General features: G+C 44.2%; 1 protein-coding gene across 2 annotated transcripts in view; it reads right to left on the bottom strand.

The window, feature by feature from the left end:
* EBPL (EBP like) overlaps positions 1-26,911 on the bottom strand; it is a 77,185-nt gene that overhangs the window by 24,520 nt on the left and 25,754 nt on the right. The window contains exons 2-4 of one of the 2 annotated variants that reach the window (XM_030882346.2): positions 19,516-19,585; positions 11,798-11,936; positions 9,958-10,514 (exon numbers count right to left, since the gene is read on the bottom strand). In XM_030882346.2, the coding sequence (XP_030738206.1) occupies positions 10,274-10,514; positions 11,798-11,936; positions 19,516-19,585 (450 nt within the window). In that variant the 3' untranslated portion in view covers positions 9,958-10,273. Of the gene's footprint in view, positions 1-9,957; positions 10,515-11,797; positions 11,937-19,515; positions 19,586-26,911 lie in introns of those variants that run through there. The other variant, XM_060287840.1, reaches the window with a different exon arrangement.

Below are 26,911 nucleotides of genomic sequence, written 5' to 3'. Positions count from 1 at the left end.
GGACTCTGGTTGACATCTTGCTTGGATTTAAGATAAAAAATAGGGTAATACATTCTCAGAATGGCCAGGGTAGCCAGGGCTGAAGTCTTCCAAATCAGGACTGAGGCTGTGTGTGGGACGGGTTCACTTAATAAAAGGCTCCTCCCAGGCCCAGGGCGCTCTAAGCAGATGTGGGGAAGCACAGGCTGAGGAACCAGAAGGGAGGAAAGGAGGGAAAAGCAAGAAGATCGCCGCCCAAGGGGCTCCTGGCCTCGAGGTGAGCGGCACCTCTGGGTGTGGATGGGGGCAGGGACGGGGGAGATGGCTGTGGCATCTCTGGGAGGATTTGGAGACACAGGGGAATCCTCCCCCACCTGCTGCCGCATGACGGCTCAGCTACCAGGCCAACTGGGAGGTGGTAGAAAGCCAGGGCTGAGTGGGATTAGCAGTGGGGAGATGGGCCAGGCGGGGCTGACTCATGATGGGATGAGCTCAGGTTTGCTTTCAGGAGGGATCAGTGTCCGAGGAGGTGTCATCGGGGGTGGATGCAGCCACGAGTTAAGGCAGCTGACAGCTCTCACGGCTCTCAGCTCTCATGGCCATGGCATGGTTTGTGCCCGTGCTTCCCAAGGTAGGATCTGTGAAACACTAGCTCTGAAGGTTGCGAAGGGCTACTGGCCTGAAAAGAGGGTTCCATGGTCCAACAAGCTTGAGAAACGTGGGCTTAATGGAATTACACAGGTTTCTCCACTGTAGGACATCTCAGAGCCCTGAATATGATGATGGGAATAGGCGATCTCTAAAGCAAGGCAGGCGGGGGTATGGTATAGCACTTTTGATCATGACCACGGAACCCTTTCAACACAGAACGTGACTTCAGACTAGTGAACTACTGACGACGCTTTCTTACTGAACTACTGAAGCCGGAACCAACAGGAAAAAGACCTGGTTCCCACGTGTCACCTCCACCACCACCGCCAAGCCCCTCTCCACCAGTGAGGTCTACTTAGAGTTTCAGGGCCAACAGGCAAATAAACTGAGGTTCACGACAGATTCTATCCCCATGGCAAACTGAAGTGCTACCTACACAAAGCCACGGAGGCAGAGGTCCAGCTCTAAGGTACCCAGGCACCCAGCTGGGAGGCTGGGGCCCAGTGGGCCCACAGACCCATGGCAGCCCCACCCAAAACTAAGATCAGCCTGGCAGCGGCCCTATCCCCCAACTGGGGATAGACCTGGAGGCTCAGGCCTTGTCAGGCTTGGCTCTGGACATGGGAGGGGCAGCCGCGGAGAGGACAACCCCAGGGGTCCAGCTCAGCTGGTCTGGGTGAAATGCAGGAGTCGGCAACTCACAGTCGTAGCTGTTTCCAGCTCCCGCACCGCAGGAGGCTCTGTCACCTGTTTTCCCAGTTTCCTCTGGTCTCTCCGGGTGCTGACAACGTTCCATCCAGGTGCTGACGAAAATCCCTCTTCTCTGAAGCACAAGCAGAATGTTTCCTTAGAAAGGAAACAAAAAGATTCCGAGGACAAGGAATCACAAAAGCCCCGATGCCACCAAGTAACAGCAGCGGGAAAGTAACTCAAACTCGGTCTCAGATGGTCAGACTGACAAAGCCTCCCGGCCCACAGGCTGCTTAATTTTTACCTTTTATTCTCTGTGATGTGCCTGCTCAGAAGCCCCAGGTTTCGGCCGGTTGCTCTGTTCCAGGCCTGGGCGCCTGGCACGTTTAATTGCTGATTCTGAGATTGTCTCTCACACGGAGGCAGCGGCGATGTCGTATGTTCAGAATCTGGACAACAGACCCAGTCAAAAGCTAAATAAACGTGGAAGCGTTTACTTGGATCAGAACAGCGGGTGGAGTGTTTGATATGTGCTCATCCTCACAGGAGTGTGTGCCAGGTACCACGACTCCGTTTCTGGATAAGGAGACTCAGGAGCCAAGCAGCTGGGCCCCAAATCCCACGGCATGTGAGCCGGGGCAGTGGGTTCGAACTCAGCACCACTTAGCGGCAAAACCGGCACAGCTCGGCTCCGGGTTCTGTCCCGTGTGCTCCCTGTGGCGCGGGACAGATGCTCACCTTTCGTGGCCAGTTCTTCTTCTGTAGAAGGAAGATGATAATCCCCGTCCACAGAGAGTGAGGGATTATCGTGAGGATCAGATAATACAACGAACAGAAAAGAGCTTTGAAGTGGAATGAATACAGGTGCAGGGCGTTAATAGGACCCAGTGTTTTCCTAGATACCAAACAACTTGGCATCCCAAAGGTTTCCACTTTCTCTAGTTCATGCTTACAAACTGACCAAGCAAAGGAAAAAGGCAGACAGATTCAAGAAGACGTACCAAGAACCTGAAAGCCTACAGGAGGTTAGGAAACAGACAGCCCCCCCCGCAATTAGGAGGCTTTCAACTTGAACCTTGGAAGAGCTAACTCCCCCAGACCTCACCGCTGCCTCCTGCCCACACCCAATCCCACTCCTAAAGGCTCCACACACTAAAAATACCCCAGCCACCTGCTGCCCAGGCAGGCAGTAAATCACTGGCCCTCGAACACCAGAATCCAGGCCAGGCCTGGCCTGACATGGCTGCTGAAGGCTGACACGCGCCAGATGGGGCAAGTCCACTTCTTCCCAGCCCGGCGGCCAGGGGGCCTGGGAGGAGAGTGCCCCCAGGAAGCAGAGGCACTGCTGCAGGTGCTTCCTGGGTGTAGGGTGATTGGAGGTGGGTGTGTCACAGGAGGAAACGGGGCTCCCTAGGAACGGGCAGTGGCTCCTACGGCGACAAGTATATATAGAATAAGGTCATCTCATCAAAATCCACAGATCAGCCACTCGACTGCTGTCCTATTACCCCAGGACCACCAGATGTCACTGTTGCAGGGGGCATGAATATTTGTGGTCCCATCTCCGGACAAGCACTGGCTTTATGGAGACAGTTCAAACTGTGGGCACTCGGGGCACACCAGTGAGATCCATTTCCTGCTTCCAGTTCTTAGTGATTCGATCCCGCCCTCCCACCCCCACCCCCGGGACCAAAATCAGTCCGACTCCCAAAATGCAACCAAGAAATGCCAAAAACCTGTTCACAGTTACTTCCAGCACAATACAGTGAATCAGAAATGAGAGGCCAAGACAGAATATTTAGTTTATTTTTAAACTAAAATGCATCATCAGCAAACACATTTGTGGGGAACAAGAAGTCATGTGCTGTCTGGAGTGTTGCTCAAATTTGAAAAAGTGGGGACCCTGAGAGCGCATCCTCCACTTTGTCACCCCTCCCCCTAGAAAAACCAAAGCATTAAAGTTAACTGCTGCTACCTGACCACTTGGTCCAACCAGTGACAAATACTTACAGGACAATACAAAACACAAAATCAAAACAATGAAATTGAGAGCCTACTCAAGTATAATGAATAGACCTAGATGATCAGAAATGTGCTGAGGTTAAATTTTTGTTTCCATAAAATTGAATAATTTTCATAGCTTGCAGGCTTCTGGGAACATGTCTAACACTGTTGGGCTAGAAAGAGTACTTTTACTTGAACTAGGTTCTAGTTCACTGAAAAGCTCTGTGGCCTTGGGCAGGTTATCTAACCCCTCTGAGCCTCAGTCTCCTCGTATATGAACTGGACCTGTCCAAGGCCCCTTTAAACAATACATGATTATAGGATTCTAAGCGTGGCCTTGAGGGGCCCCTGTGTAGCTGGGAAGGTGGATGTCAAAAATAACAAAACAATACAGGGCCACTTAAGTGACACAGACAAGGGCTACAGGAATTCAGAGTCCTCCCCCTTCTGACTCCTGGGGGACTGAGGGAAGGCTTCTGGAGGGGAAGGGATTAAACACCTAAAAAGTAACACTGCAGCACGCTCGGCATACTGGATCCCTCTCTTGAAGAGTTGGGAGGTGGCCAATCCAATATTTTAAGATGTCAACTTGATCTGTGTGGACATAAACAAAATAAACGATAACTGCTACCTATCAACCTCTATAAGCGCATGAATTTCTCAAGAATGGGAGCATGTTCTGTAATACTATCCGGTCAGTTTTGTGTGTACATGTACAACTGCTACTTCTTAGATGATAAATCTGGGGCAAGGGACAGAGAGGAAAGAAGGGGGGAGGTTAAAGTCCTTCTTCAAATGTTAAAAGCCTCCCCCAAATGTTAATACAAGCACAGGCAAGAGCTTGAGAAATGGAAACTAAATTTGTAACAGTGGTTCTGTCTGATGATACTGGGGGTAATGATTATTTTTTTCTTTTTGCTTATCTGGATTTTCCATTTTTCAGCAACGGACATGAATCAATTGTATATTTTTTTAATGCAAATATATTCGGGACAGATAATACATCAAACCACTATCAGTTATTAGCATCTTAATGTGAATTAATGGATATGATTTGCTTCCTGCAGTGAAGTGGCAGTGGGATATGGATTTTGTTAGGTCGGGTCTGCCACTGGAAAGGGAGAGAGGACGTAGAGTTTCCAAAAGCACAGTGGGTGGAGGAGGCCTGCCAGGCCCCTCTCTATTACCTCAAGGGCATTTTATTAAATATAAGGACAGCAACAGTTAACCTTTCTCATTCATGGTTTTGCCCAAATATTCTCATTATAAATTATTTATTTTTAGATCCAAACTCCAGCTTTCCAACCAAACAAAGAAAAAAGTGCTCATGGATTTTAAGAATAATTTGGAAAAAAAAAAAGAAAACAAAGGATTCTTCTCCAAACTCTGTGCATTTTGGTTTCCATCAAGCCTTGTTTGGACAAAGTTTTATTTTACTATTTCATACTGCAGTCTGCAGATTCTTCCTGGAGCCTCAGTGCCAGCACTTCAGGAGTTGTAAAGCTGACATGATTAAATACAAGAAAACGTCATCATTTAGACTCTGATTTTAGATGGCTTATGCCGATAGTTGCCTCAACATTACCTGGAAAGGCAGAGCATGCCGAGGAAATTTCTAGTGTAAACAATACTGGGGAGTGATGGACAGTCTGAAGGAATCCAGTTACCATCCACATAAGCAGTTCATAACTTATTGCAAATCATTTGATACGTTCATCCAAATATTCCTTCTATGGCTGGCTCCTAGGAAACGAATGTGATAGAAGCGGGGTGTGCGGGGGGGCGGATAGGGAAGTCAATGATTCCTGAGGTCCCAAGCAAAATTGAGACTTAAAGTATATTTGAACTATCACCTCCAAGTAGCTGGAGATATCGAGGCTTGAAAAGAGGAACAATATTGAAGGCAGTGACTTATTTAATTGAATCTAAGATGCCATCAGATTATAAGATGGATTATAGTTTTGTAAGAAAAAAACACTGCCAACTCAATTACGACACATCAACTGTAAAATACATTCTAATTTTTAAAATGTTAAAATGTGGGTGGAAAATATCTATCTTAGAGTTAATGAGATACAGTATGACCTATGTCACCTTGCCCCTACCTCCCTGTCACAGGGAGATGGGCTCCTATTCTCAGTGACCTGTTAGACTTCATATGGGGACATCAATCTTCCTTCCAACTCACTTAAGGGTTAAAACATTTAGATCTGTCCTTACGTGGCAGTAGAATGTATCTGTCCTCCAAGTTCCTGTCAGAGTCTATAATCTCCATTTCTCTCCCATCCAATATTCAGCAAAAACTCAGTTGAGAAAAAAAATCATGTTTTCAGGACTGTCTGCAGGATATGCAGCGCATCCATTTTTCTCTACTCTGTTTACCCTCAGATTGAGCCAGATCAGCAGAGAGCAAAGTACTGGAAACAACTGGGTAATCCCTCATAGAAAGGTTTTTACAGACTCTCTCTCTGGCGTCCTGCCTTCAGCCCATGTGGGGGACACTGTTACAAACAGCCCGAGTTGTACTAAATCCTGTCGTCAAGGACATAGCGTCCTCTTCGTGAGGACCCACTGGAGACACATTTCAGGGCTTCATACCAGGAATCTTTAAAAATAAAATGTTTAAATTGAAGTATAACATATATCGACAAAAGCACACCATTCATAAAGGTACAGCTGAATGCATTATCGCAAATTGTAACAACCGCTCAAAGGAAAAAAATAAAACATTACCAGCACTTCAGAAGCCCCTTCATGGCTTCTCCCCATCACTACACCCACCCTCTTCCCCAGAGGCAATCTCTGTCCTGATCTTTAACATCACAGTTTTATCTGTTTTTGAACCTTACATTACAAAAATAGAATCATACAATATGTATCCTTTTAGTCTGGCTTCTTTCACTTATCACTATTTCTTTCACTTATCACTAATTCATCCATGTTGTTATGAGAAGTAGGTTGTTAATTTTCATTCCTATAATTTTCACTGTACAGTAGTCCATTGTATGTATATACCACAATTTACTCATTTAGGTTTTTTCCGGCTTGGGGTTATAATGCTGCCATTCTGGTACACATAGTAAAGCACTTCTGTGAAGTATACCTAAGAGTCAGATTGCTGGGTTTCAGGGCTTGCACACGTTCAGTTTAATTTCAAAGTAGTTTTCCACTTTACCTTCCACCAGCAGTGTATGAGAATTCCAGTGGTTCCACATCTTCACCAACCCTCATAATGGTCAGTCCTTTTAGTTTTAGCCATTTTTATAGGTGTATAGCAACATCTTATTGTGGCCTTAATTATCATTTCCTAAATTGCCTTCTCTTTTGTGAAGTGTTTATTCAAATATCTTGTCAACTCTTCTATTAGATTGTCTTTCTCTAATTGATTTACCCATTGGGATAGGTCTTTTGTCAGTTATATGTACTACAAATATCTTCTACCTTCTGGCTTTTTTTTTTTTTTTCTTAATTTATTTTTGGCTGCGTTGGGTTTTCCTTACTGCATGTGGGCTTTCTCTAGTTGCGGTGTGCGGGCTTCTCATTGCGGTGGCTTCTCTTGTTGTGGAGCACAGGCTCTCGGTGTGTGGGCTTCAGTAGTTTTGGCACGCAGGCTCAGTAGTCGTGGCTCGCGGGCTCTAGAGCACAGGCTCAGTAGTTGTGGCACACGGGCTCAGCTGCTCTGCGGCATGTGGGATCCTCCCAGACCAGGGATCGAACCCGTGTCCCCTGCACTGGCAGGTGGATTCTTAACCACTGCACCACCAGGGAAGTCTCTGGCTTCCTTTTTTATTCTCTTAATGGTGAATTCTGATGAGCAGAAGTACTTGATTTTAATGCAGTCAAAATTATTGCAGCTTTCTGTATCCTTTTTAAGAATATATTCTTCTACATTTTTTTCTTCTTGAAGATTTATTGTTTGCCTTTCACATTAAAATCAATAAGCCCATGCACCTAGAGCCTGTGCTCCACAACAAAGGGAAGGCACTGCAACGAGAAGCTCGCGCACCACAACGAAGAGTAGCCCCCACTCGCCGGAACTAGAGAAAGCCCACACGCAGCAACAAAGACCCAACGCAGCCAAAAATGAATACATAAATTAATTAAAAAAACTAAAATCAACAATTCACCTGGAGTTGATATTGTGCATGATGTGAGGTAAGGATCAAAATTCATTTTTACCACATGGACATGCAACTGAGCCAGCACCATTTATTGAAAAGACCATCCTTTCCCCATTGTTCTGCAGTGGCACGTTTTTCCTAAATCCAGTGTCCACATACAGGAAGGTCTGTTTCTGGACTTTCTAGTCTGTTCCATTGGTCTATCCGTCTGTTGGCTTTCTGGTGCCAATACCACATTGCCTTAATTACTGTGGCTTTATATTAAGACTTGATGTATGGTAGAGCAAGTCCTCTAGCTTTATGCTTCTACAACATTGTCTTCGCCCCCTTGGCCCTTTGCATTGCCATAAAATATCTTAAAATCAACTTGTTACCATTTAAAAAATGACAAATAGGTAAATCTGTTGGGGTTTTGATTGGGATTACATTGAATCTATAGCTCAGTTTGGGGAGAATTGACTTCTTTGCAATATTGAGCCTTCCAATCCATGAACATGACATATCTCTCTACTTATTTAGGTCTTATTTAACTTCTCTCAATGTTTTATAGTTGTTTTTGTTTTCTGTGTAAGCCTTAATATCTTTCAATTTTCCCCTAAATATTAGAATGTTTTGATGCTATAGTAAATGGTATTATTTTTCCTTTTTTTTTTTTTTTTTTTGCGGTATGCGGGCCTCTCACCAACGTGGCCTCTCCCATTGCGGAGCACAGGCTCCGGACGCGCAGGCTCAGCGGCCATGGCTCACAGGCCCAGCCGCTCCGTGGCATGTGGGATCTTCCCGGACCAGGGCACGAACCTGCGTCCCCTGCATTGGCAGGCGGACTCTCAACCACTGTGCCACCAGGGAAGCCCGTAAATGGTATTTTTAAAAATTCTATTTTAATTGTTTATTGGCAACTGGTTTGTTTTTAATCTCATGAAAACGGAACTCTGTTACTCAGTGCTTCCCTATCTGATGTGCCATGAAACACCATCCTACTTGTTCAAGTGGTCTGCTAAATATGTTGGGAAAAGCTGAGTTAAACAAGTTAATCTAGTTTCTTCACTGCAGGACTTCTAAAGTCTTTAATGTGCTAACGTAATATTCCTCAAACTTACTTGGCCAGACTTACTCAATATTCAATGAATATAGTCAGGTATCATTCAGGATAAAAGCACAGAAAACAGCAATTACTCTAGGTGTTTTAAGCAGGAAGATTTAATAGAGGATGCTTATAAAAATCACTGGAGGACCCCAAGAGTAGGTGCTTGGCTCAGCTTCTAGGAATGGCTCCCAAATGTCCACAAGATGGACCCTCCCAAGGCAGGCACTGCCAGTGAGGCCACCACTGGAGCTCCTCAGCCCGCAAACCCTTTACTCCCACTGCCCCAACCACAACTGCCCCTCAGTACCCACGAGGTTGAATGCTTGATGTGCTAACGCTCCAAACCCTCACGTTTCCATAGTCATAGACATTACCTGTCGCCACAAAACAGCAAAAGTAAAAAAAGGAACAGCTGAAAACGGTCTCCATGCTTTCACCCTCCAAACCACTCACAAGCACCTCTGAAAGGTGACAGCAATTTTGCATCCAGGACCACAACCTGCAGCTCTCTGCAGGATAAGAGGACACCTAGAAGGAGGGGGAATGCAGACTGAGCTAAGTGACAGCATCCACCACAACCAACCAAGTGCCTGGTGTATAGGCCGGGCACCCTTCTAGGCAGAGAACACATCTGTGAGCTAACAGGCTAGTAAGAAAGCCAGGTGTTGAACAAGTTAATGTGAGTACCCGCTCCCCACCTCTGACGGAAGTGCTATAGCCATCTGCCAAAACGAGTGTTTTCTGAAACATAGGGCGATCATGTCTCCCTCTTGGTACTGAAGGTAAGTGTTACATTTATGCTTCACTTCTATCAGTTACATACGACGTCACGGCATGCATTCTGCATATTAATTTTACCTTCATCTTATTGTTTCTCACTCATTTTGCCTATGTTCCTATTTCCTGATTTACTTTTTTTTTTTTTTTTTTTTCTGGTACGCGGGCCTCTCACCGTTGTGGTCTCTCCCGTTGTGGAGCACAGGCTCTGGACGCGCAGGCTCAGCGGCCACGGCTCATGGGCCCAACCGCTCTGCAGCATGTGGGATCTTCCCAGACCGGGGCACGAACCCGCGTCCCCTGCATCGCCAGGTAGACTCTCAACCACTGTGCCATCAGGGAAGCCCCCCTGATTTACTTTTTATCGTATTTTTGTAAGGTATCTTAAATCTTCCTCCTTAAAAAAGGACAGATATAAATCAATCATCTGTGTGAAACCCCAATGTTCACCCATGAGGAGTTACCCCACTCACAAATTCCTTCCACTATCATTTTTGTTGGCTTCACAAATTTGATAAAGTGCAAAACAGAAGCACTCATTTCATTCCTGGTTTCACTTTGGTAACCAGAAGACTGGAGGGAAGATCAAAGGTTGAGGCAACAACATGTTCTTTGAAATAAAAAATTAATATAACATGCTCTACAGCATTTCATGATAATTGGCTTTATTAACGTAGAACAATTAATGCTAGCCATAAAAGTATATCATTACATGTGTTATTATTACAAGTTAAAATTTATTCTCTGTTCCCTGTATTGCCATTTAACTGGAAAAAACAACAGATAAAACTTGTCAACCTTACAGTCCATTTGAAATTGATTCAACTGAAAGCAATTAGCTTGTTCAAGAATGACAATATAAAAGAAAAGTATACACTGGAATGTATTACATTCTGGCCCAACAAACAGGTTTGATTCATTCTGGCTCATAAAGCACGCTGACGGTGTTTATGATTTTGAAAATTCACTGAAACTTTTTGCCTGAATTGAATCCTCTGTGATGCATGTTCTTGAGTTCTACCCATGACTGCCACAGTAACAGTCCTGGGATCAGAACCCAAACACCATTGAAAAATACCAGGTAGACCCAAAAGTAGAGCCAATTGTTGGTGTTGAGGTTGGGGCTTCCCATAAGCCAGTCTGGGCAGAAGGTCATCCACCCGCCATACAGTTCACACACACACAGGGTGATCTGTATGAAATGCCTGTTAGAGAGAAAGAGACAAGGGATGAAACTGCCAGCAGCATCAACAGTCTTCCACGGCAGAAAACCTCCCTGAAGTTGGACCTCAGGTTTTACGTAGAGCTCCTTTGATGGGGCAAATTGATAATTAATGAAGACCCATGCTTTCCTTGGAGAAGCAATAGTGCCTTTCCTAGAAGATTATCCTCAGAGTTAAAGAAGGTCTCTTGGGTATCCTGTCCTATTCTTCGGAAGATTTGGTGAGGTCACAACTGACCCGGTAAAGAGAGACCTGGATGTGAATCTCTCTAGGAGCCGCAATTTCACCTGTTGTAAAAGGGAGAATAATAGTCCCTTCCTCGAATAATATTGTGGAGATTAAATGAGATATGTAGATAAAGCACTGTGCCCGGCACATATTCAACAATGCATATGTGTTAAATGTTTGAAATAATAAACAAATGGGTGCATGTACTAAATCTACAACCACGAACATGGAGTCAAAGACATGGAAGGCACCCAGGAGAAACTTAATTCTTCCTGCCAACGCTCTATGTAAAACTGGGTGGGGGAAATTGGATTAAATGACCTTTGAGGTCTCTTTCAAATCTGAAATTTTATGATGAAGCTTTACATAAGACTTCTTCGTTGATCCAAGATGGTGGAAAATGGAATGCCGTTGTGCCTACTTGACACTGTTTTAGGGAATTGTCCCCAGGATAGCAATCTGTTTGTCCCAGGTCACCCCGTCCCTAAGATGGAGAGGAAGGAAAGGGAGGGAGGAAGCGGAGTTCAAAGTTCCAGGGTCTGATTGATGGATGGTTAATCTGCCATCTTTCTGTTTCGTCTCCTCACTCTTCTGCTTTCCTCATACCCTCCATAGCCTGCTTCTGGAAAGATTTCTTATTTATCTTGCATGTCTACCTCAGAGTTACATGAGAGATTTTTCTTTGTGTCAAGCGGAATGGGAGTTTTCTAGAATGAGTTGGAGGGAAAGGATGCAAATATTACCTTTTGATTCTCCAAAATATTGGTGGCAAATCATCCAATGCTGTCACCACTGTGCTTGTCTATACAGCACCTAGGTTGTCAATACAATCATATTTCTCATATTTTTTTAATTTTGAATGGTCTGAAATTATCCTGGTGGCACCATGATCCTTAACTAATATCTAACAATTTTTGTTTCTAGTCTACTTTTTGTCTAACAAAGAACTCTGGTCATTATCCCCTCCAAATGTCACACTGGCGTTGGGACAGCTAATGTTCCTCCTCTTTTCCGTAGGACAGGAGAAGAGCACTTACCGATAATGTTTCCCTTTGACAATGGCATAAATGAGAACCAATGCCAGAAACCCTCCCAGGACGACAGTCAGAATTTCCAAAGACACAATGGTTGGATCCAAATAAAGCCATCTTGCGTCAGCTTTGCCATATTCTTTCCCTGAAAACAAAATACATTTTGTTACTCATCTGGCAATCATTTTTATGACAGAGGAAATAACCTTTTTTTCCCCGTTAGGAGGAGATAAAAGAGTAACTACCACTCTCTCTGTAGTCTTCATTATGCCTTAGTGGAAGGCAAGAGAGGCCCTATGACGAAAACGCATTTGCCACCGGACACAAGTAATAACAACAATATCATGTTATATTTGTAAAATGATTTGCATTTTCCAAAGTGCTTTCACACGCATGCCCTCTTCACCCTCTCCCTTTTCATCGTAAGCAGCAGAATTCTACATCAGTTTGACACAGTCAGACTTTGCAAAGATAATCTTTAATAGTTATCTTGGTAAATGCATTATAATTCCTTACGTCAAAATTTCAACATGAAGTCTGTATTAGTTAGATGTGGGAAAATTATTATTAAGGAAATGTTTATAAAAAGACACATGTTTATTAGGGATTGAAGAGGAATTGAGTGCTGGGGAGGCAGCAGGGAGGGGAGGGGAGGAGAGTAACACAGCCTGGACTACAGAATGAATCCTAAATGGACAAAGGAGCATTTCGGTCTGCTACAGGGACAGAATTCACTAACACAGCTACCACGAAATTGTGCTGACCAGGGAGCAGGTGTGCCCTAAGAAATCTTTCCAGGCCCCGTTATCAGGATGCTTACTTCTAGGAAGCACCATGAGGTCAGATAGTCTTTTTAGTGAAGGACCAAGGGCCATGCACTAGGTGAAGTCATATTCCCCTCCCTCCCTCCCTCCTTCTCTCTTCTTTCCTTCCTTCTTTCTTTCTCTCTTTCCTTCCTCCCCACCTCCCCCCCCCAACCTCTGTCTCTCTTTCCTTTTTACTTTAACAAAGTAATACGTGCTGGTCCTAAGATCTCAAATAACCAGAGGAAAAAATACCCCAAAACCCTCTTCTCTCCCTTTAACTACTGTTCTCACATTACTTAGAAAAGGTATGAATGGTCAAAAATTAGCTGCGTGATCTGATTGGTCTGAGCAGCACAAAGCAATAGTCTCTTTTTTTTTACATTTTTATTGGAGTATAATTGCTTTACAATGGTGTGTTAGTTTCTGCTTTATAACAAAGTGAATCAGTTATACATATACATAAGTTCCCATATCTCTTCCCTCTTGCATCTCCCTCCCTCCCACCCTCCCTATCCCACCCGCTAGGTGGTCACAAAGCACTGAGCTGATCTCCCTGTGCTATGCAGCTGCTTCCCACCAGCTATCTATTTTACGTTTGGTAGTGTATATACGTCCATGCCACTCTCTCGCCTTGTCACAGCTTACCCTTCCCCCTCCAACTTAAGTGTCCATCATCGGATGAACGGATAAAGATGATGTGGCACATATATACAATGGAATATTACTCAGCCATAAAAAGAAGCAATAGTCTCTTAATGGTTAGAGTTAGGATCCCTCCAGGGCCAGGGACAAAGGGTTCCCATGAAAGGCTGTCCCCAGAGAAAGGACACGCCAGTAAACACTATTAGCTATTTAATGAGATAACACACAGACACACGCTGAGTGGAGATTCTGTGAAAGGCCAGACGCAACTGGCAGACAAGGCAGAGCCGTCCAGCCTGTCCTTAGCCGACTGCCTGCCATGACCTAACTGGAAAACATCATAGTGAAAGTAAAAGTTTTCCCTATAAATTTAAACATAGATACAGGGCTTCCCTCGTGGCTCAGTGGTTAAGAATCTGTCTGCCAATGCAGGGGACACAGGCTCGAGCCCTGGTCTGGGAAGATCCCACATGCTGTGGAGCAACTAAGCCCGTGTGCCACAACTACTGAGCCTGCGCTCTAGACCCTGCAAGCCACAACTACTGAGCCTGCACGCCACAACTACTGAAGTCCACGTGCCTAGAGTCCATGCTCCGCAACAAGAGAAGCCACTGCAATGAGAAGCCCGCGCACCGCAGCAAAGAGTAGCCCCCACTTGCTGCAACCAGAGAAAGCCCGGGCGCAGCAACAAAGACCCAATGCAGTCAAAAATAAATAAATAAAATAAATTAAATTAATAAAAAAAACCACATAGATACAATAGGTGAAATATACTATCTAGTGTAGCCAAAATCTAAGAAAATATCACAAGTAAAAGGTCAATGCTTTAGGAGCTAAGAGATTAATGGGTGTTTAGACATTCACAAAAATAACCCCATTCATTCATTCTTTTTTTAAAAAAATTTTGATTTATTTATTTTTTGGCCACGTGGCATGTGAGATCTTAGTTCCCTGACCAGGGATCGAACCCATGCCCCCTGCATTAGAAGTACAGGGTCTAACCACTGGACCTCCAGGGAAGTCCCCTTCATTCATTCTTTAATTCAACAATTTTTTTGTAGCGTATAGACGCCTCTATGCTAGGTCTCAAGAATGCAGCAGCGACCAGGACACAAAGTCTGCTGCTGGTGGTTCATACTGTAGCGAGCTCAAACCATGTAATAAGTGACGGGGACAGAGAATAGGGACATGGAGAAAAGGCACTGCACAAGCTAGGAGATGAGGTGTTCTGATCGCTTCCTCTTCACCCTACATGCGAGGGAAGGGTTCCCGCCCTGGGCTCATGCGGTGGCTTAACACACAACAGATGACACTGGGCAGATGAGGTTGACGGCCGTTCCTTAGTCACAGAACACTCGCAGGCTCGGGGAGAAGCACACTGTGCCGCGTGGGGCTGCCCGAGGAACTGCAGTGAACGAGGAGGGACTGCGGGAGGTAACACCTCTGCAGTAACACCAGGGCGGGTGACCCCTGGTCCCCGCGGCAGGATGTGATAGGATTGTCTGAGTAATTCTGAGGGCTGGCAGGGAACTGAAGCCGGCTCCTCAGGGGTATGCAGGCACCGTGCTGGTTCCGGAGACCAGGAGGGCTGCTTGTCTAGGGACCTTATATGAGGAAGCAGGGTGCAGAGGGGCCTGGCACTTACGACATCTGAGGCCCTCTGGATTTTACCAGACGTCAAGGCACACATAATCTGGGATCTTAATCTCAGGCCTTTCTCTTAGTCCCGTACCTTCCACAGTGTCAGAAATCAAGGCTTTGGATTGGGATGAAGGTGAGGATGACCAGCAGGCAAGATCAGCGGGCAGCCCATCCTGATTTCTGTCCTGAAGGGCACCTGGTCCAGTCTCAAGGGCCAGTTGGATGAGGGTGTCATATAACAGGACCCCGGTGTGGCCTGTCAATTGCTCCCCCTTGGGGAAGTGTGTGACGATATGTATGAACTGAAACACAGCTCCCATCCCCTAAACCAAAAGGTCTCTTCTAAATTACAGAAATAAAGCACATTTGCACGAAAAAAAAAATTTCAGGGCTTACATCACAAGAGGCGAGCCTTGAACTGGGGGAGGGAGAGGGTATCTCGGGGAGGAGTTTGAGCAAAGGCCTGGGGCTGAGAGCGCTCGGTGTGTCTGAAACTGCAGGAAATTCAGCAAAGCTGAAGGAGACAGCGTGTGTGTGTGTGTGTGTGTGTAAGTGAAAGTGGGGTGAGGGGGGTGGGGACAGGCACTGGAAGCAGGCCCTGCTATCTGCTGGCCCCAGTGGATCAAGCCTCTGGCATCTCCTCATCTACTGCTTAACCTTGACCAACTCTTTGCAGGTTAAACACCTACAACAGCGAAAGGGCAAATAGAGCATTAATAAACCTGATGATGTGATCCTCATCCTTTATTTTGTGACTGACTGCCAGGCTCAGGAAGAGGTTTAGAGGGAAAGATGCACACGAAGGGCTGGAGGTTTCCAGTAGCCAAGCCACGGCTGTGCCCTTTGCCACAGAGTGGAGATTAGGGGCACAACTCTTCTTGACCAAACACAAGGCAGCCTCCTCCAAGCCCTCTTCTCCAAAAGGTCTCGACCTTGGGTTCTGTGCTTGGCCCACTTAGTCCAGTTTCAACAAGAATCCTGCTGCGTAAGTTTAGTGAAAATCCTTCACTCTTGGTCTCTGATCACTACCCCCAATCCCCAGTTTTATTGAGATATTACTGACATACAGCACTGTGTAAGTTTAAGGTATACGGCATAATGAATTGACTTACATATATTGTGAAATGATTACCACAATAAGTTTAATGACATCCATCATGTCATATAGATACAAAAAAAAAGAAAAAGAAAAAATGTTTTTTTCCTTGTGGTGAGAACTCTTAGGATTTATTCTCTTAACAACTTTCAAATATGCCATACAGTAGTGTTAATTATGTGGTACATTACATCCCTAGTACTTATTTATCATAGAACTAGAAGTTTGTACCTTTTTTTAAAAAATAAATTTATTTATTTTTCTATTTATTTTTGGCTGCGTTGGGTCTTCGTTGCTGCGTGCAGGCTTTCTCTAGTTGCGGTGAGTGGGGGCTACTCTCCGTTGTGGTACATGGGCTTCTCATTGCGGTGGCTTCTCTTGTTGTGGAGCACAGGCTCTAGGCACGCGGGCCTCACTAGTTGTGGCACGCAGGCCTCACTAGTTGTGGCTCGCGGGCTTAGTTGCTCCGCAGCATGTGGGATCTTCCCAGACCAGGGCTCGAACCTGTGTCCCCTGCACTGGCAGGCGGATTCTTAACCACTGTACCAGCAGGGAAGTCCAGAATTTTGTACCTTTTGAACATCTTCATCCAATTCCCCCACTCCACAGTCCTTGCCTCTGGTAACCACAAATCTGATCTCTTTTTCTATGAGTTTGGGTTGTTTGTTTTTTAGATTCCACATATGAGATATTACAGTTTTTGTTTTTTTCTGTCTAGCTTATTTCACTTAGCATAATGTCTGCAAGGCCCATCCATGCTGTCACAAATGGCAGGATTTCCTTCTTTTTATGGCTGAATAATATGCCACTGTATATATACACCACAACTTATTTATCCACTCCTCTGTCAATGGACACTTAGGCTGTTTCCATGTCTTGGCTATTGTAGATACTGCTGCTACGAACATGGGAGTGTAGATAATCTTGATATCTGATCAAATTCCTCATCTCCCACCCTCTGTATCTTAATACCCTGGCCTGCCTTCAGCAAGGATCCTGTTGAGTCAGTCTATCAAGAGTCCCACAGCCTTGATGTTTCTTCTCAGTAATTTTCCATCCACTGACCCCAACCCTGCTCCTTGCCTATGAATCTCCACCTGTCCTTGTATTTAGAGTTGAGCCCAATCTCTCTCCCACTGCCATAGTCCCTCTTGAATAAAGTCTTCCTTACCATCTTTAACAAGTTCTACAACCTGCTGAATCAAAGGACAGTCCACAGATCAATATATGGGAGGCCCTACCCCAGACCCTCTGAATAAAAATCTGCATTTTAACAAGAACCCCAAGCACTCTGTGTACTTTAAAGTCCAAGAAGCACTACTTGACATTATCTACTAGATTTTCACTTTCACACTAATAAAGGGTATCTCCATTAAATGAATTTTCACTTTTTTTTAAAAAAATAATTAATTAATTAATTTTTGGCTGCGTTGGGTCTTCGTTGCTGCACGCAGGCTTTCTTTTTAGTTGCAGCGAGTGGGAGCTACTCTTCGTCTCATTAAGGTGGCTTCCCTTGTTGTGGAGCACGGGCTCTCGGTGTGCGGGCTTCAGTAGTTGTGGCACATGGGCTCAGTAGTTGTGGCTCGTGAGCTCTAGAGTGCAGGCTGAGTAGTTGTGGCGCACGGGCTTAGCTGCTCCGAGGCATGTGGGATCCTCCCGGACCAGGGCTCGAACCCGTGTCCCCTGCATTGGCAGGAGGATTCTTAACCACTGCGCCACCAGGGAAGCACGAGTTTTCATTTTTTGAAGGTGAAAATGTAGACTGAAGATGACTGATAAAGATCGAATTAGATATTTGCATTTCATGGGACTGAGCCAAATCTGGGCTGTTTGCTTTCTCTGAGGCTGAGCAGGGCAGCCGGGGTAGGAGGACAGTGACTTGAGCTGGAATTCTCAACCCCAGACTTCCCTAGCAATTCTCAAGCACAGTTTAATCTGGCAGACTCGCCAGAAAGCTGCACAGCTGCATATTCCTTAGCCCGTGGAACTGAGCGGGTGGCCTCAAGATGTGGGACTCAGGGCTTCCCTGGTGGCGCAGTGGTTGAGAGTCTGCCTGCCGATGCAGGGGACGCGGGTTCGTGCCCTGGTCCGGGAAGATCCCACATGCCGCGAAGCGGCTGGGCCGGTGAGCCATGGCCGCTGAGCCTGTGCGTCCGGAGCCTGTGCTCCGCAACGGGAGAGGCCACAGCAGTGAGAGGCCCGTGTACCGAAAAAAAAAAAAAAAAAAGATGTGGGACTCAGGCGCCCTGAGCTACCATGGCTAGGACCTGACAGACATCAAAGATAACATGTGTTTTGCTTTGGGAAGCACTAATTGTGGCTGACTCAATTCTCTAGAAGAGTTTTACAACACTAGTGGTGAACAGGAGTCCGAATCCTGGCTGGAGGACACGATTTCAGAATTGTGGGAGAAATGAGATAAACAATGCAGATTTTCAGATGCAAAATCTGAAAGAAGTTATCCTGCACAAGGCAGCTCTATAATAGTGGCAAAGAACCCAGTTGCTGCACAGCTGATTTATTTGTCAGTACTGACACAGCACATTGGAGGTGGTTGATACTGACTGACTGAATGTTGATTGATTTACAGCAACATGACGAAGATAGGGAAAACTAGTTAATATCTCTGCAGAGCAGGAAGATTTCTGGAAATTATCTACAAGACCATATGTATATACATATATATGTGTATATATATATGTATATATATGAAAGTTAATAATAAAAATATGGAAAACACCCAGTTTAAATACTGCAAACTCCTCAATCTGCACTCACTATAAACATTTGAAATTATAGGGCTTCCCTGGTGGTGCAGTGGTTAAGAATCCGCCTGTCAATGCAGGGGGACACGGGTTCGAGCCCTGGTCGGGGAATATCTCACATGCCGCGGAGCAACTAAGCCTGTGCACCACAACTACTGAGCCTGTGCTTTAGAGCCTGTGAGCCACAACTACTGAGCCCACGAGCCACAACTACTGAAACCAGCACACCTAGAGTCCATGCTCCGCGACAAGAGAAGCCACTGCCATTAGAAGCCGGCGCACTGCAATGAAGAATGGCACCTGCTTGCCACAACTAGAGAAAGCCCATGCACAGCAACGAAGACCCAGTGCAGCCAAAAATAAATAAATTAAATAAATAAATAAAAACAAAAATTTGAAATTATAGCTTTATTGAGATATAATTCACATGCCAGACCTGTGTTTTTAAATCTGTTTAAAGTGTATAATTCAACAAGTTTTAGTATATTCTCAGATTTGAATCACCACAAATCATGTAATTTTATAATGTTTCTACCCCAAAAAAGAAACTTGTACCCATTATCAGTCACTCCCCATTTCTGGCTTATGATCCCGTCCCCTCCCCACACACCCAGGCAACCACTAATCTATAATTTTTCTCTATAGATTTGCCTAACCTGGACATTTCATGTAAATAGAATCATACAGCATGGGTACAGGTACTCATTTAATTGACAGCCATACTTGCAATTAATCCCTCAAACATGGCAAATGCAAACGTTTTAAATTACTTACACAATGAAGCGATCAAGGCATCAGAATCTGTGATGTTTCCTACCAAAGACAAGTAGACAAAAGGGCCTTCCTAGAGAGAAGAAAACGAAAACATGCTCTAATTTAGCATCACAACCACAGGATGGTACCACAGTGTGGCCAGCGTCCCCTGCCCTGCCCCGCACCACACAGTCCCAGGGTGCGTGTGTGGGTTCCTGGAGCCTGGCTCCCTGAACTTGGAAATGGATATGTCCAAAGGGAATGTTTATATGTAATAAGTGTCAGTTTTCAATGATTGGCATTATAAAATCAGAGGTGTGCCCTGATGGGGAAAATATAAGTTGAAGATTTTGCACAAGAAAAGAGCTTAAATGGTATATTAAATAAGCTAGACTCTGGGTTAATCCAGGGATTTTACACCGCTGAGAAGTACCTCACAGTACTTCATTTTGTCTCACCTCAAAAAAATCCAAGATCTCTCTTAACAAAAGTGGCATTCAAATATCTATATCAGAGCCGAACTAGTTCTTTTTCCTGCACAAGGGCAAATTTAGGAAAATTAGAAATGCTTACAGGCTATATTGAAAATTTAAGGTAATGAAATAGCTGCAATTATACTTTGAACAAATTTTGTTCCTGGTCAATACAACCCTTCTCATTTCTTTTTACCAAAACAATCACTTATGTGACATCAAAATTGTGTCTCCGCCTAATCCCCGAGGTCACTTCTAGTACAACTTCCCAGAGGCAACCACATTTAACCACTTCTGTCTGTAGTTCTGGCAACCATTTTCATAACATGTAATATACTTATATTACTATTTCTTTAGACATTATCAACTGAAAATCATCCTGAAAAATTACAGTATAATTTATGCTGTTCCCCTTCCCCTTCCCTTCTTCCAATTTTTGATACTAGGGGAGGAAAAACTTCCTTCTACCCTCTTAGGTTCTGTAGCTGGCCTAAGAATTAACCGACATAAACAGATTAAAAAGAAAAGCATACATATCATATTTAATATTTTTACATGTACATGGGAGTCTTTGAAGGGAAAATGAAGACCTGAATAAGCTGTTAGGCCCCAAAACTTATATGTCTTTTTACACAAAGAACAATAAACTGCAGGGATGTGACAAGACCAAGGGGCTTGAGCTGAGGACAGTAAATTGTGAGAAAGTGACTAGGAGATACATGGGGAGAAAGGAATGGAAGACAAGGGTTATTTTGGTAGGTTTATTTGTACAGGACCACTTCAGCACTGACACCCAGTCCCCAGTGATAAGAATGTTCTTTTCTTCCTGGTAAAGGGAGGGCACCTTTCTCATGGGAAGTTCAAAGACCTGATTTTAGGTAGAAAGAGGGAGGTTAGAGAGCCCTTCCTGCATCTACAGTTTCTCAATTGCCTTCAGTTCAAAATAATCAATATGCCAATGGGGTATATTTTGGAGTAGCGTATTCTGAATCCCTTTAATAGCTATATGAATTCTCTTTTTTTAAAAAAAAATATTTATTTATTTATTTTGGCTGTGCCGGGTCTTAGTTGTGGCATGCAGGATCTTTAGTTGTGGCATGCGAACTCTTAGTTGTGGCATGAGGGATCTAGTTCCCTGACCAGGGACTGAACCCGGGCCCCCTGCATTGGGCGCTTGGAGTCTTACCCACTGGACCACCAGGGAAGTCCCTATATGAATTCTCTTTAATTCTTCTATTAGTTATCCAAATGTGTAACTTATGTAGTAAACTTTGGGGAATTCCCTGGCGTTCCAGTGCTTAGGACTCCTTGCTTTCACTGCCGAGGATGTGGGTTCAGTCCCTGGTCAGGGAACTAAGATCCTGCAAGGCGCTTGGTGTGGCCAAAAAACAAAAAAAAAGTAAAACTTAAAGCCTCAGCTTACCCACTCATCAATGTTGTGCAGTATTTGGACTTCTTACGATATCAGACAAGCATGAGAACACCCACCATCCTCTCTCCCTCTCCTCCCCATTTCCAACTCTCAACCTCTGTCCACTTTGCTTGTATGTTGTTGAAATTGACTGCATTTCCATTCAATCAACAGCATTTACAACATGGTGATTATGTAAATAGTGTTCACTGCAATGGGCCACAACTTCTTCCTCTACAAACCCCGTATTTTTGTCACTTAAGAAGAATGTGGCAAATGGAATATTTTTTCTTACACTCATACATTTCTCAAAATCAGGCTACATTTTATTTTATTTGTTTCATGCTACAGTTTAGTTTGCTTCATATCTGGGCCATGACTTTGTTATAAGATATTTTTGTTTATGCTACAGTTTGTAATTGCCTTTCTTCTTCTCTAATTGAGAGAAGAAACCTGACTTTCTCCCCATCTCATTAATACATCTTCCAGCTTTTTATCCATTCCAATCTTTGCTGAACAGAGGCTTTGGAACTGGTTTATTTTCTCTTTTCTTGACATTCTGAAAGTTACTTAATTGGTAAGTGTGGTTTATTACAGAGCATATGTAAAAATTATATTCCTTAAAGGAGATTTTAAAAAATTACATGTGAGATAAACAATGTTTTTAAACAAGAAGTACTCCCCATCCACTCTGCAACTCCTTATTTTCACCAATTGATCTTTTTTTTTTTTTTTTGCAGTACGCCGGCCTCTCACTGCTGTGGCCTCTCTCGTTGCGGAGCACAGGCTCTGGACACAGAGGCTCAGCGGCCATGGCTCACGGGCCCAGCCGCTCCGCGGCGTGTGGGACCCTCCTGGACCGGGGCACGAACCCACGTCCCCTGCATCAGCAGGCGGACTCTCAACCACTGCGCCACCAGGGAAGCCCATGATCTTTTTATTTTTAGCAGAGCCATAGGAAATCCACACCACTTCCCTGGCATGACCTGGGAACTTTCTAGACAAAACACATCCACTGACCAGCCAGTAGGGGCCACAAGACTGAGCTGAATTTGATCCTCTCTAGGCCTCAGTACATCTATCTGTGAGATGAAGGACTTCCCAAAATTAGATTGTTGATCTCACCCTAAAACTAGATGTGACTTCCACTAGCAGCCTCTTCAACTGGGGCCATCAGCAAACATGGACACAGACGTCCAGTCTAGAATCTTTCCTCAGAAGCAATTCCCTGGGTAAGAGCAGCATGGAAACCTGGAATCTATAACATGCAGGGACCCAGGAGTGTATACCAAATTTGTTCCCTTTTATATCTACCTGTTGGAGTTCTACTCCTTTTTCAAATCCCAGCTCAAACCCTCCTTTTTCCAAGAAACCTTCCCAAACTTCCTGGTAAAAATTAATTTCTCCCTCTCCCTTGTTACTAAATTTGTGTTTCTGTAATCAACTGTCTGCTGGTGGTGGATCTCCAGTGCCCATTAGATCATACATCTTGGGGGCCTGGGATGTTGTCTTCTCTGTCTTAGAATCCTCAAGAACCCAGGGTGATATTTTGTGTCTGCTAACCTTGATTTAATGACAAGTCCATGTAATGAATTACTTAGAAAGAAAGGTGCCCTGTGGGGCTTTTAGAAGGCACTATATATTTCTTACTGTATTACTACTCTAAGTGTAAAGGCAGTATAGCATATAAAGTATAATGAACATATCCACCCTCCAAATGCTGATCAGATGTTACCTCCTCCAGGAAACAAGCCTTCACTAATTCTCTTGATAGGAGGTAGATGTCTTTCCTGAACAGAATCCTACTTATTTGTCTCCTCCTCAAAACCATCAGTTCTTTAGGGTAAGTCTTTGCCTTTGTCTCTGTATTCCAGATGCCTGATAGATGGGACATGCTAATAAATGCTTACTAAAAGAATAAGAAATAAAAGGAAGGGTGGAGGGAATGAGTTAAAAGAAAAAACAAAACACAAACCCAATTTAATTAGAAAATGGGCAAAAGAAACGAAGAGACATTTCACCAAAGAGAATATACAGGTAACAAATAAACATATGAAAAGGTGTTCAACATTGCTAGCCATCAGGGAAATGCCAATTAAAACCACAATGAGAGTACTTCCCTGGTGGCGCAGTGGTTAAGAATCTGCCTGCCAATGCAGGGGACATGGGTTCGAGCCCTGGTCTGGGAAGATCCCACATGCCGCGGAACAACTAAGCCTATGCGCCACAAGTACTGAGCTGCGCTCTAGAGCCCGCAAGCCACATCTACAGAGCCCACATGCCACAACTACTGAAGCCCACATGCCTAGAGCCCGTGCTCCACGACAAGAGAAGCAACCACAACGAAGAGTAGCCCCCACTCGCCGCAACTAGAAAAAGCCCGCACACAGCAACACAGACCCAAAACAGCCAAAAATAAATAAATAAGCCACAATGAGATATTACTATCTATCTGTCAGAATGTCTAAAATAAAAAATAGTGGCAGTACCAAATGCTGATGGGGATGTGGAGAAAATGGATCACTCATACATTTCTGGTGGGATGAAAACGGAACAGCCTCCCTGGAAAACCTGAGTTTGGCAGGTTCTTAAAACTAACATGCAATTACCATATGATCTAGCAATTGCACTCGGGCATTTATCCCAGAAAAATAAAAACTTATGTTCACACAAAAACATGTACACAAACGTTGACAGCAGTTTTTTTGGTAATAGCTAAAAACCAAATGTACTTCAAAAGGTATATGGTTAAATAGACCACGGTACATTTATACTTTGGACTACTCCCCAGCAATAAGAAAGAACCAGCTACTGACACACTCAGTACCTTGGATGGATCTCCAGGGAATCATGCTGAGTGAAAAAGTCAACCCCGAAAGGTTACATACTCTATAATTCCATTTATATAACACTTTTTGGAATGATAAATTTTAGAAACGGAGGACATATTAGTGGTTTCCAGGGTTAAGGGGTGGAGGGAGGGGAAGTGCAGGTAGTTACAAAAGAAAAACACTAGGGATCTTCATGGTGTTGGAACTGTTCGGTATCTGACTGCTGTGGTTGAATACACCAGCCTACCTGGTACAATGGTGTAGAACTTAACACACACACACACACACACACATAAGTGCAAGCACAACTAAGGAAATCTGATTAAGGTCAGTGGATTGTCAATGTTAGTGTCCTGGCTGTGATATTATACTATAGTTTTGAAAAACATTACCATTGGAGGAAACTGGACAAAGTGCACAAGGGATCTCTGTTATTTTTTAACAACGGTACATCAATCTCTAAATTGACCATAAAGTCAATTATTTCTAAAAAAAATTATTAAAAAACCCAGACAGGTAGAAAGAGAGACATGGAAGAAAGAGTAACATTACTAATTAATAACATTAAACAAAATCGTCAGGACTTTTTTTTTTAGAGTAAGCTGGGCCCTGGCCTCAGACAGCTTGTTATCTAGTTGTGTTACACTGACATTCTGCTCAATAATGATTGGAGGAAGAGGAGGGAGCAGTGGCTGGGACAGTAAGGGAAGACTTCCAGGAGGAAGCGGGCCTCTAGGCCTGTGTACAAGCTGCTCTTCCACCTAGAGTACACGTGCCTGGCTTTCCACCCACCCCCAAAAAGTATGTAAATATTATGGATTTTAAAAATCACGGTAAAATATACATAACATAAAATTTACCACTTTACCCATTTTAAGTTTTAAGTATTCAATTCAGTGATATTAAGTACATTCACACTGTTGTGCAACCGTCACCGTCATCCATCTCCAGAACTTTTTCATCTTCCCAAACTGAAACTCTGTCCCCATTAAACAATAACTTCCCACTCCGTCTTCCCCCCAGCCGCCGGTGGCCACCATTCTATCTCTGCCTCTAGGACTCTGACTACTCTAGGTACCTCATTTATCTTTTGTGTCTGACATTTGACTTAGGATAATATCCTCGAGGTACATCCATGTGGTAGTATGTGTCACAACTTCATGTCTTTTTCAGACTGAATAATATTCTATTGTATGTATACACCACACTTTGTTTATCTATTCATCGGCTGATGAACATCTAGGTAGGTTGTTTCTACCTTTCGGCTACCATGAATAAGCTGCTATGAATACTGATGTGCAAGTATCCGTTTGAGTCCCTAGTTTCAGTTCCTTTGGGTATTTAGGTAGAAGTGGAATTGCTGGATTATATTTAAATTTTTTTTTTTTAATTTTTTATGTATTTTATTTGTTTTTTGGCCACGCGGCATTTGGGATCTTATTTCCCCGACCAGGGATCGAACCCGTGCCCCCTGCATCGGAAGCGTGGAGTCTTAACCACTGGACTGTCAGGGAAGTTCCTGTTTTACTTTTTGAGGAACCCTCATGCTATCTTCCACAGTGGCTGTACCGTTTTGCATTCCCAACAGCAGTACACCAGAGTTCCAAATTTCTCCACATCCTTGCCAACACTCGTTATTTTCCTTTGCTGTTGCTGTTTTTCACAATAGACATCCTAATGGGTGTAAAGTGGTATCTCATTGTGGTTTTGATTTGCATTTCCCTAATGACTACTGATCTTATGGCTTATTGGCCATTTGTATTATCTTCTTTGGAGAAATGTCTGTTCAAATATTTTGCCCATTTTTTAACTGTTTATTTGTTGTTAAGAATATAAATATTTTTCAGTGGAGAGATCACTACTTGGTACTTGAACTTGATGGGCTAGACTGCCCCATGGGCATGATTAACCGATTATTCTGCTAAAGTCAAAGCATTTGGCAGAGCAGAGTAGGGGCCACTATCAAAGGGCAAGATCTGCCAGTCCATCATGGGGAGCAAGGGGTCTGCAGCGAATCTTGAGTGCCTTTACTCTCTTGTCACCTGATAAACTCCTCTGCAGTCTTTATTTCTTTATTTTTAATTCATTCATTCATTCATTTATTTTTGGCTGCACTGGGTCTTTGTTGCTGTGCGCGGGCTTTTCTCTAGTTGCGCCGAGCGGGGGCTGCTCTTTGTTGCGGTGCACAGGCTTCTTATTGCGGTGGCTTCTCTTGTTGTGGAGCACGGGCTCTAGGCGCGTGGGCTTCAGTAGTTGTGGTACGTGGGCTCAGTAGTTGTGGCTCGTGGGCTCTAGAGCGCAGGCTCAGTAGTTGTGGCGCACGGGCTTAGCTGCTCTGTGGCATGTAGAATCTTCCCAGACCAGGGCTTGAAGCCGTGTTCCCTGCATTGGCAGGCGGATTCTTAACTACTGCGCCACCAGGGAAGCCCACCTCTGCAGTCTTTAAAACCCCAGTGACTTCTTTCCACTGTGCTACCTCTTGACCTGGACACAATTTTACCACTCACTTACCAGACTGCACAATAATGGTTTACTTTTCTGTCCGTTTCTCCTTCTAGCAAAGCTCAATGGCAGGACCAGGTGTTGATTAATGTAATTTACCTGGAATACATGGATGGTGAGCTTTAACAGACAATCCTAGGCTGAATCTGCAAACTTTGTACAGCTATCCTTGAATCATGTAGAATTGGCCGGGTCTCCTA

This window comes from Globicephala melas, chromosome 18 (assembly GCF_963455315.2).
Source record: "Globicephala melas chromosome 18, mGloMel1.2, whole genome shotgun sequence".
NCBI lineage: Eukaryota > Metazoa > Chordata > Mammalia > Artiodactyla > Delphinidae > Globicephala > Globicephala melas.
The sequence above is the reverse complement of the archived record's forward strand: the minus strand, read 5'-3'. Positions and strand labels throughout refer to the sequence as shown.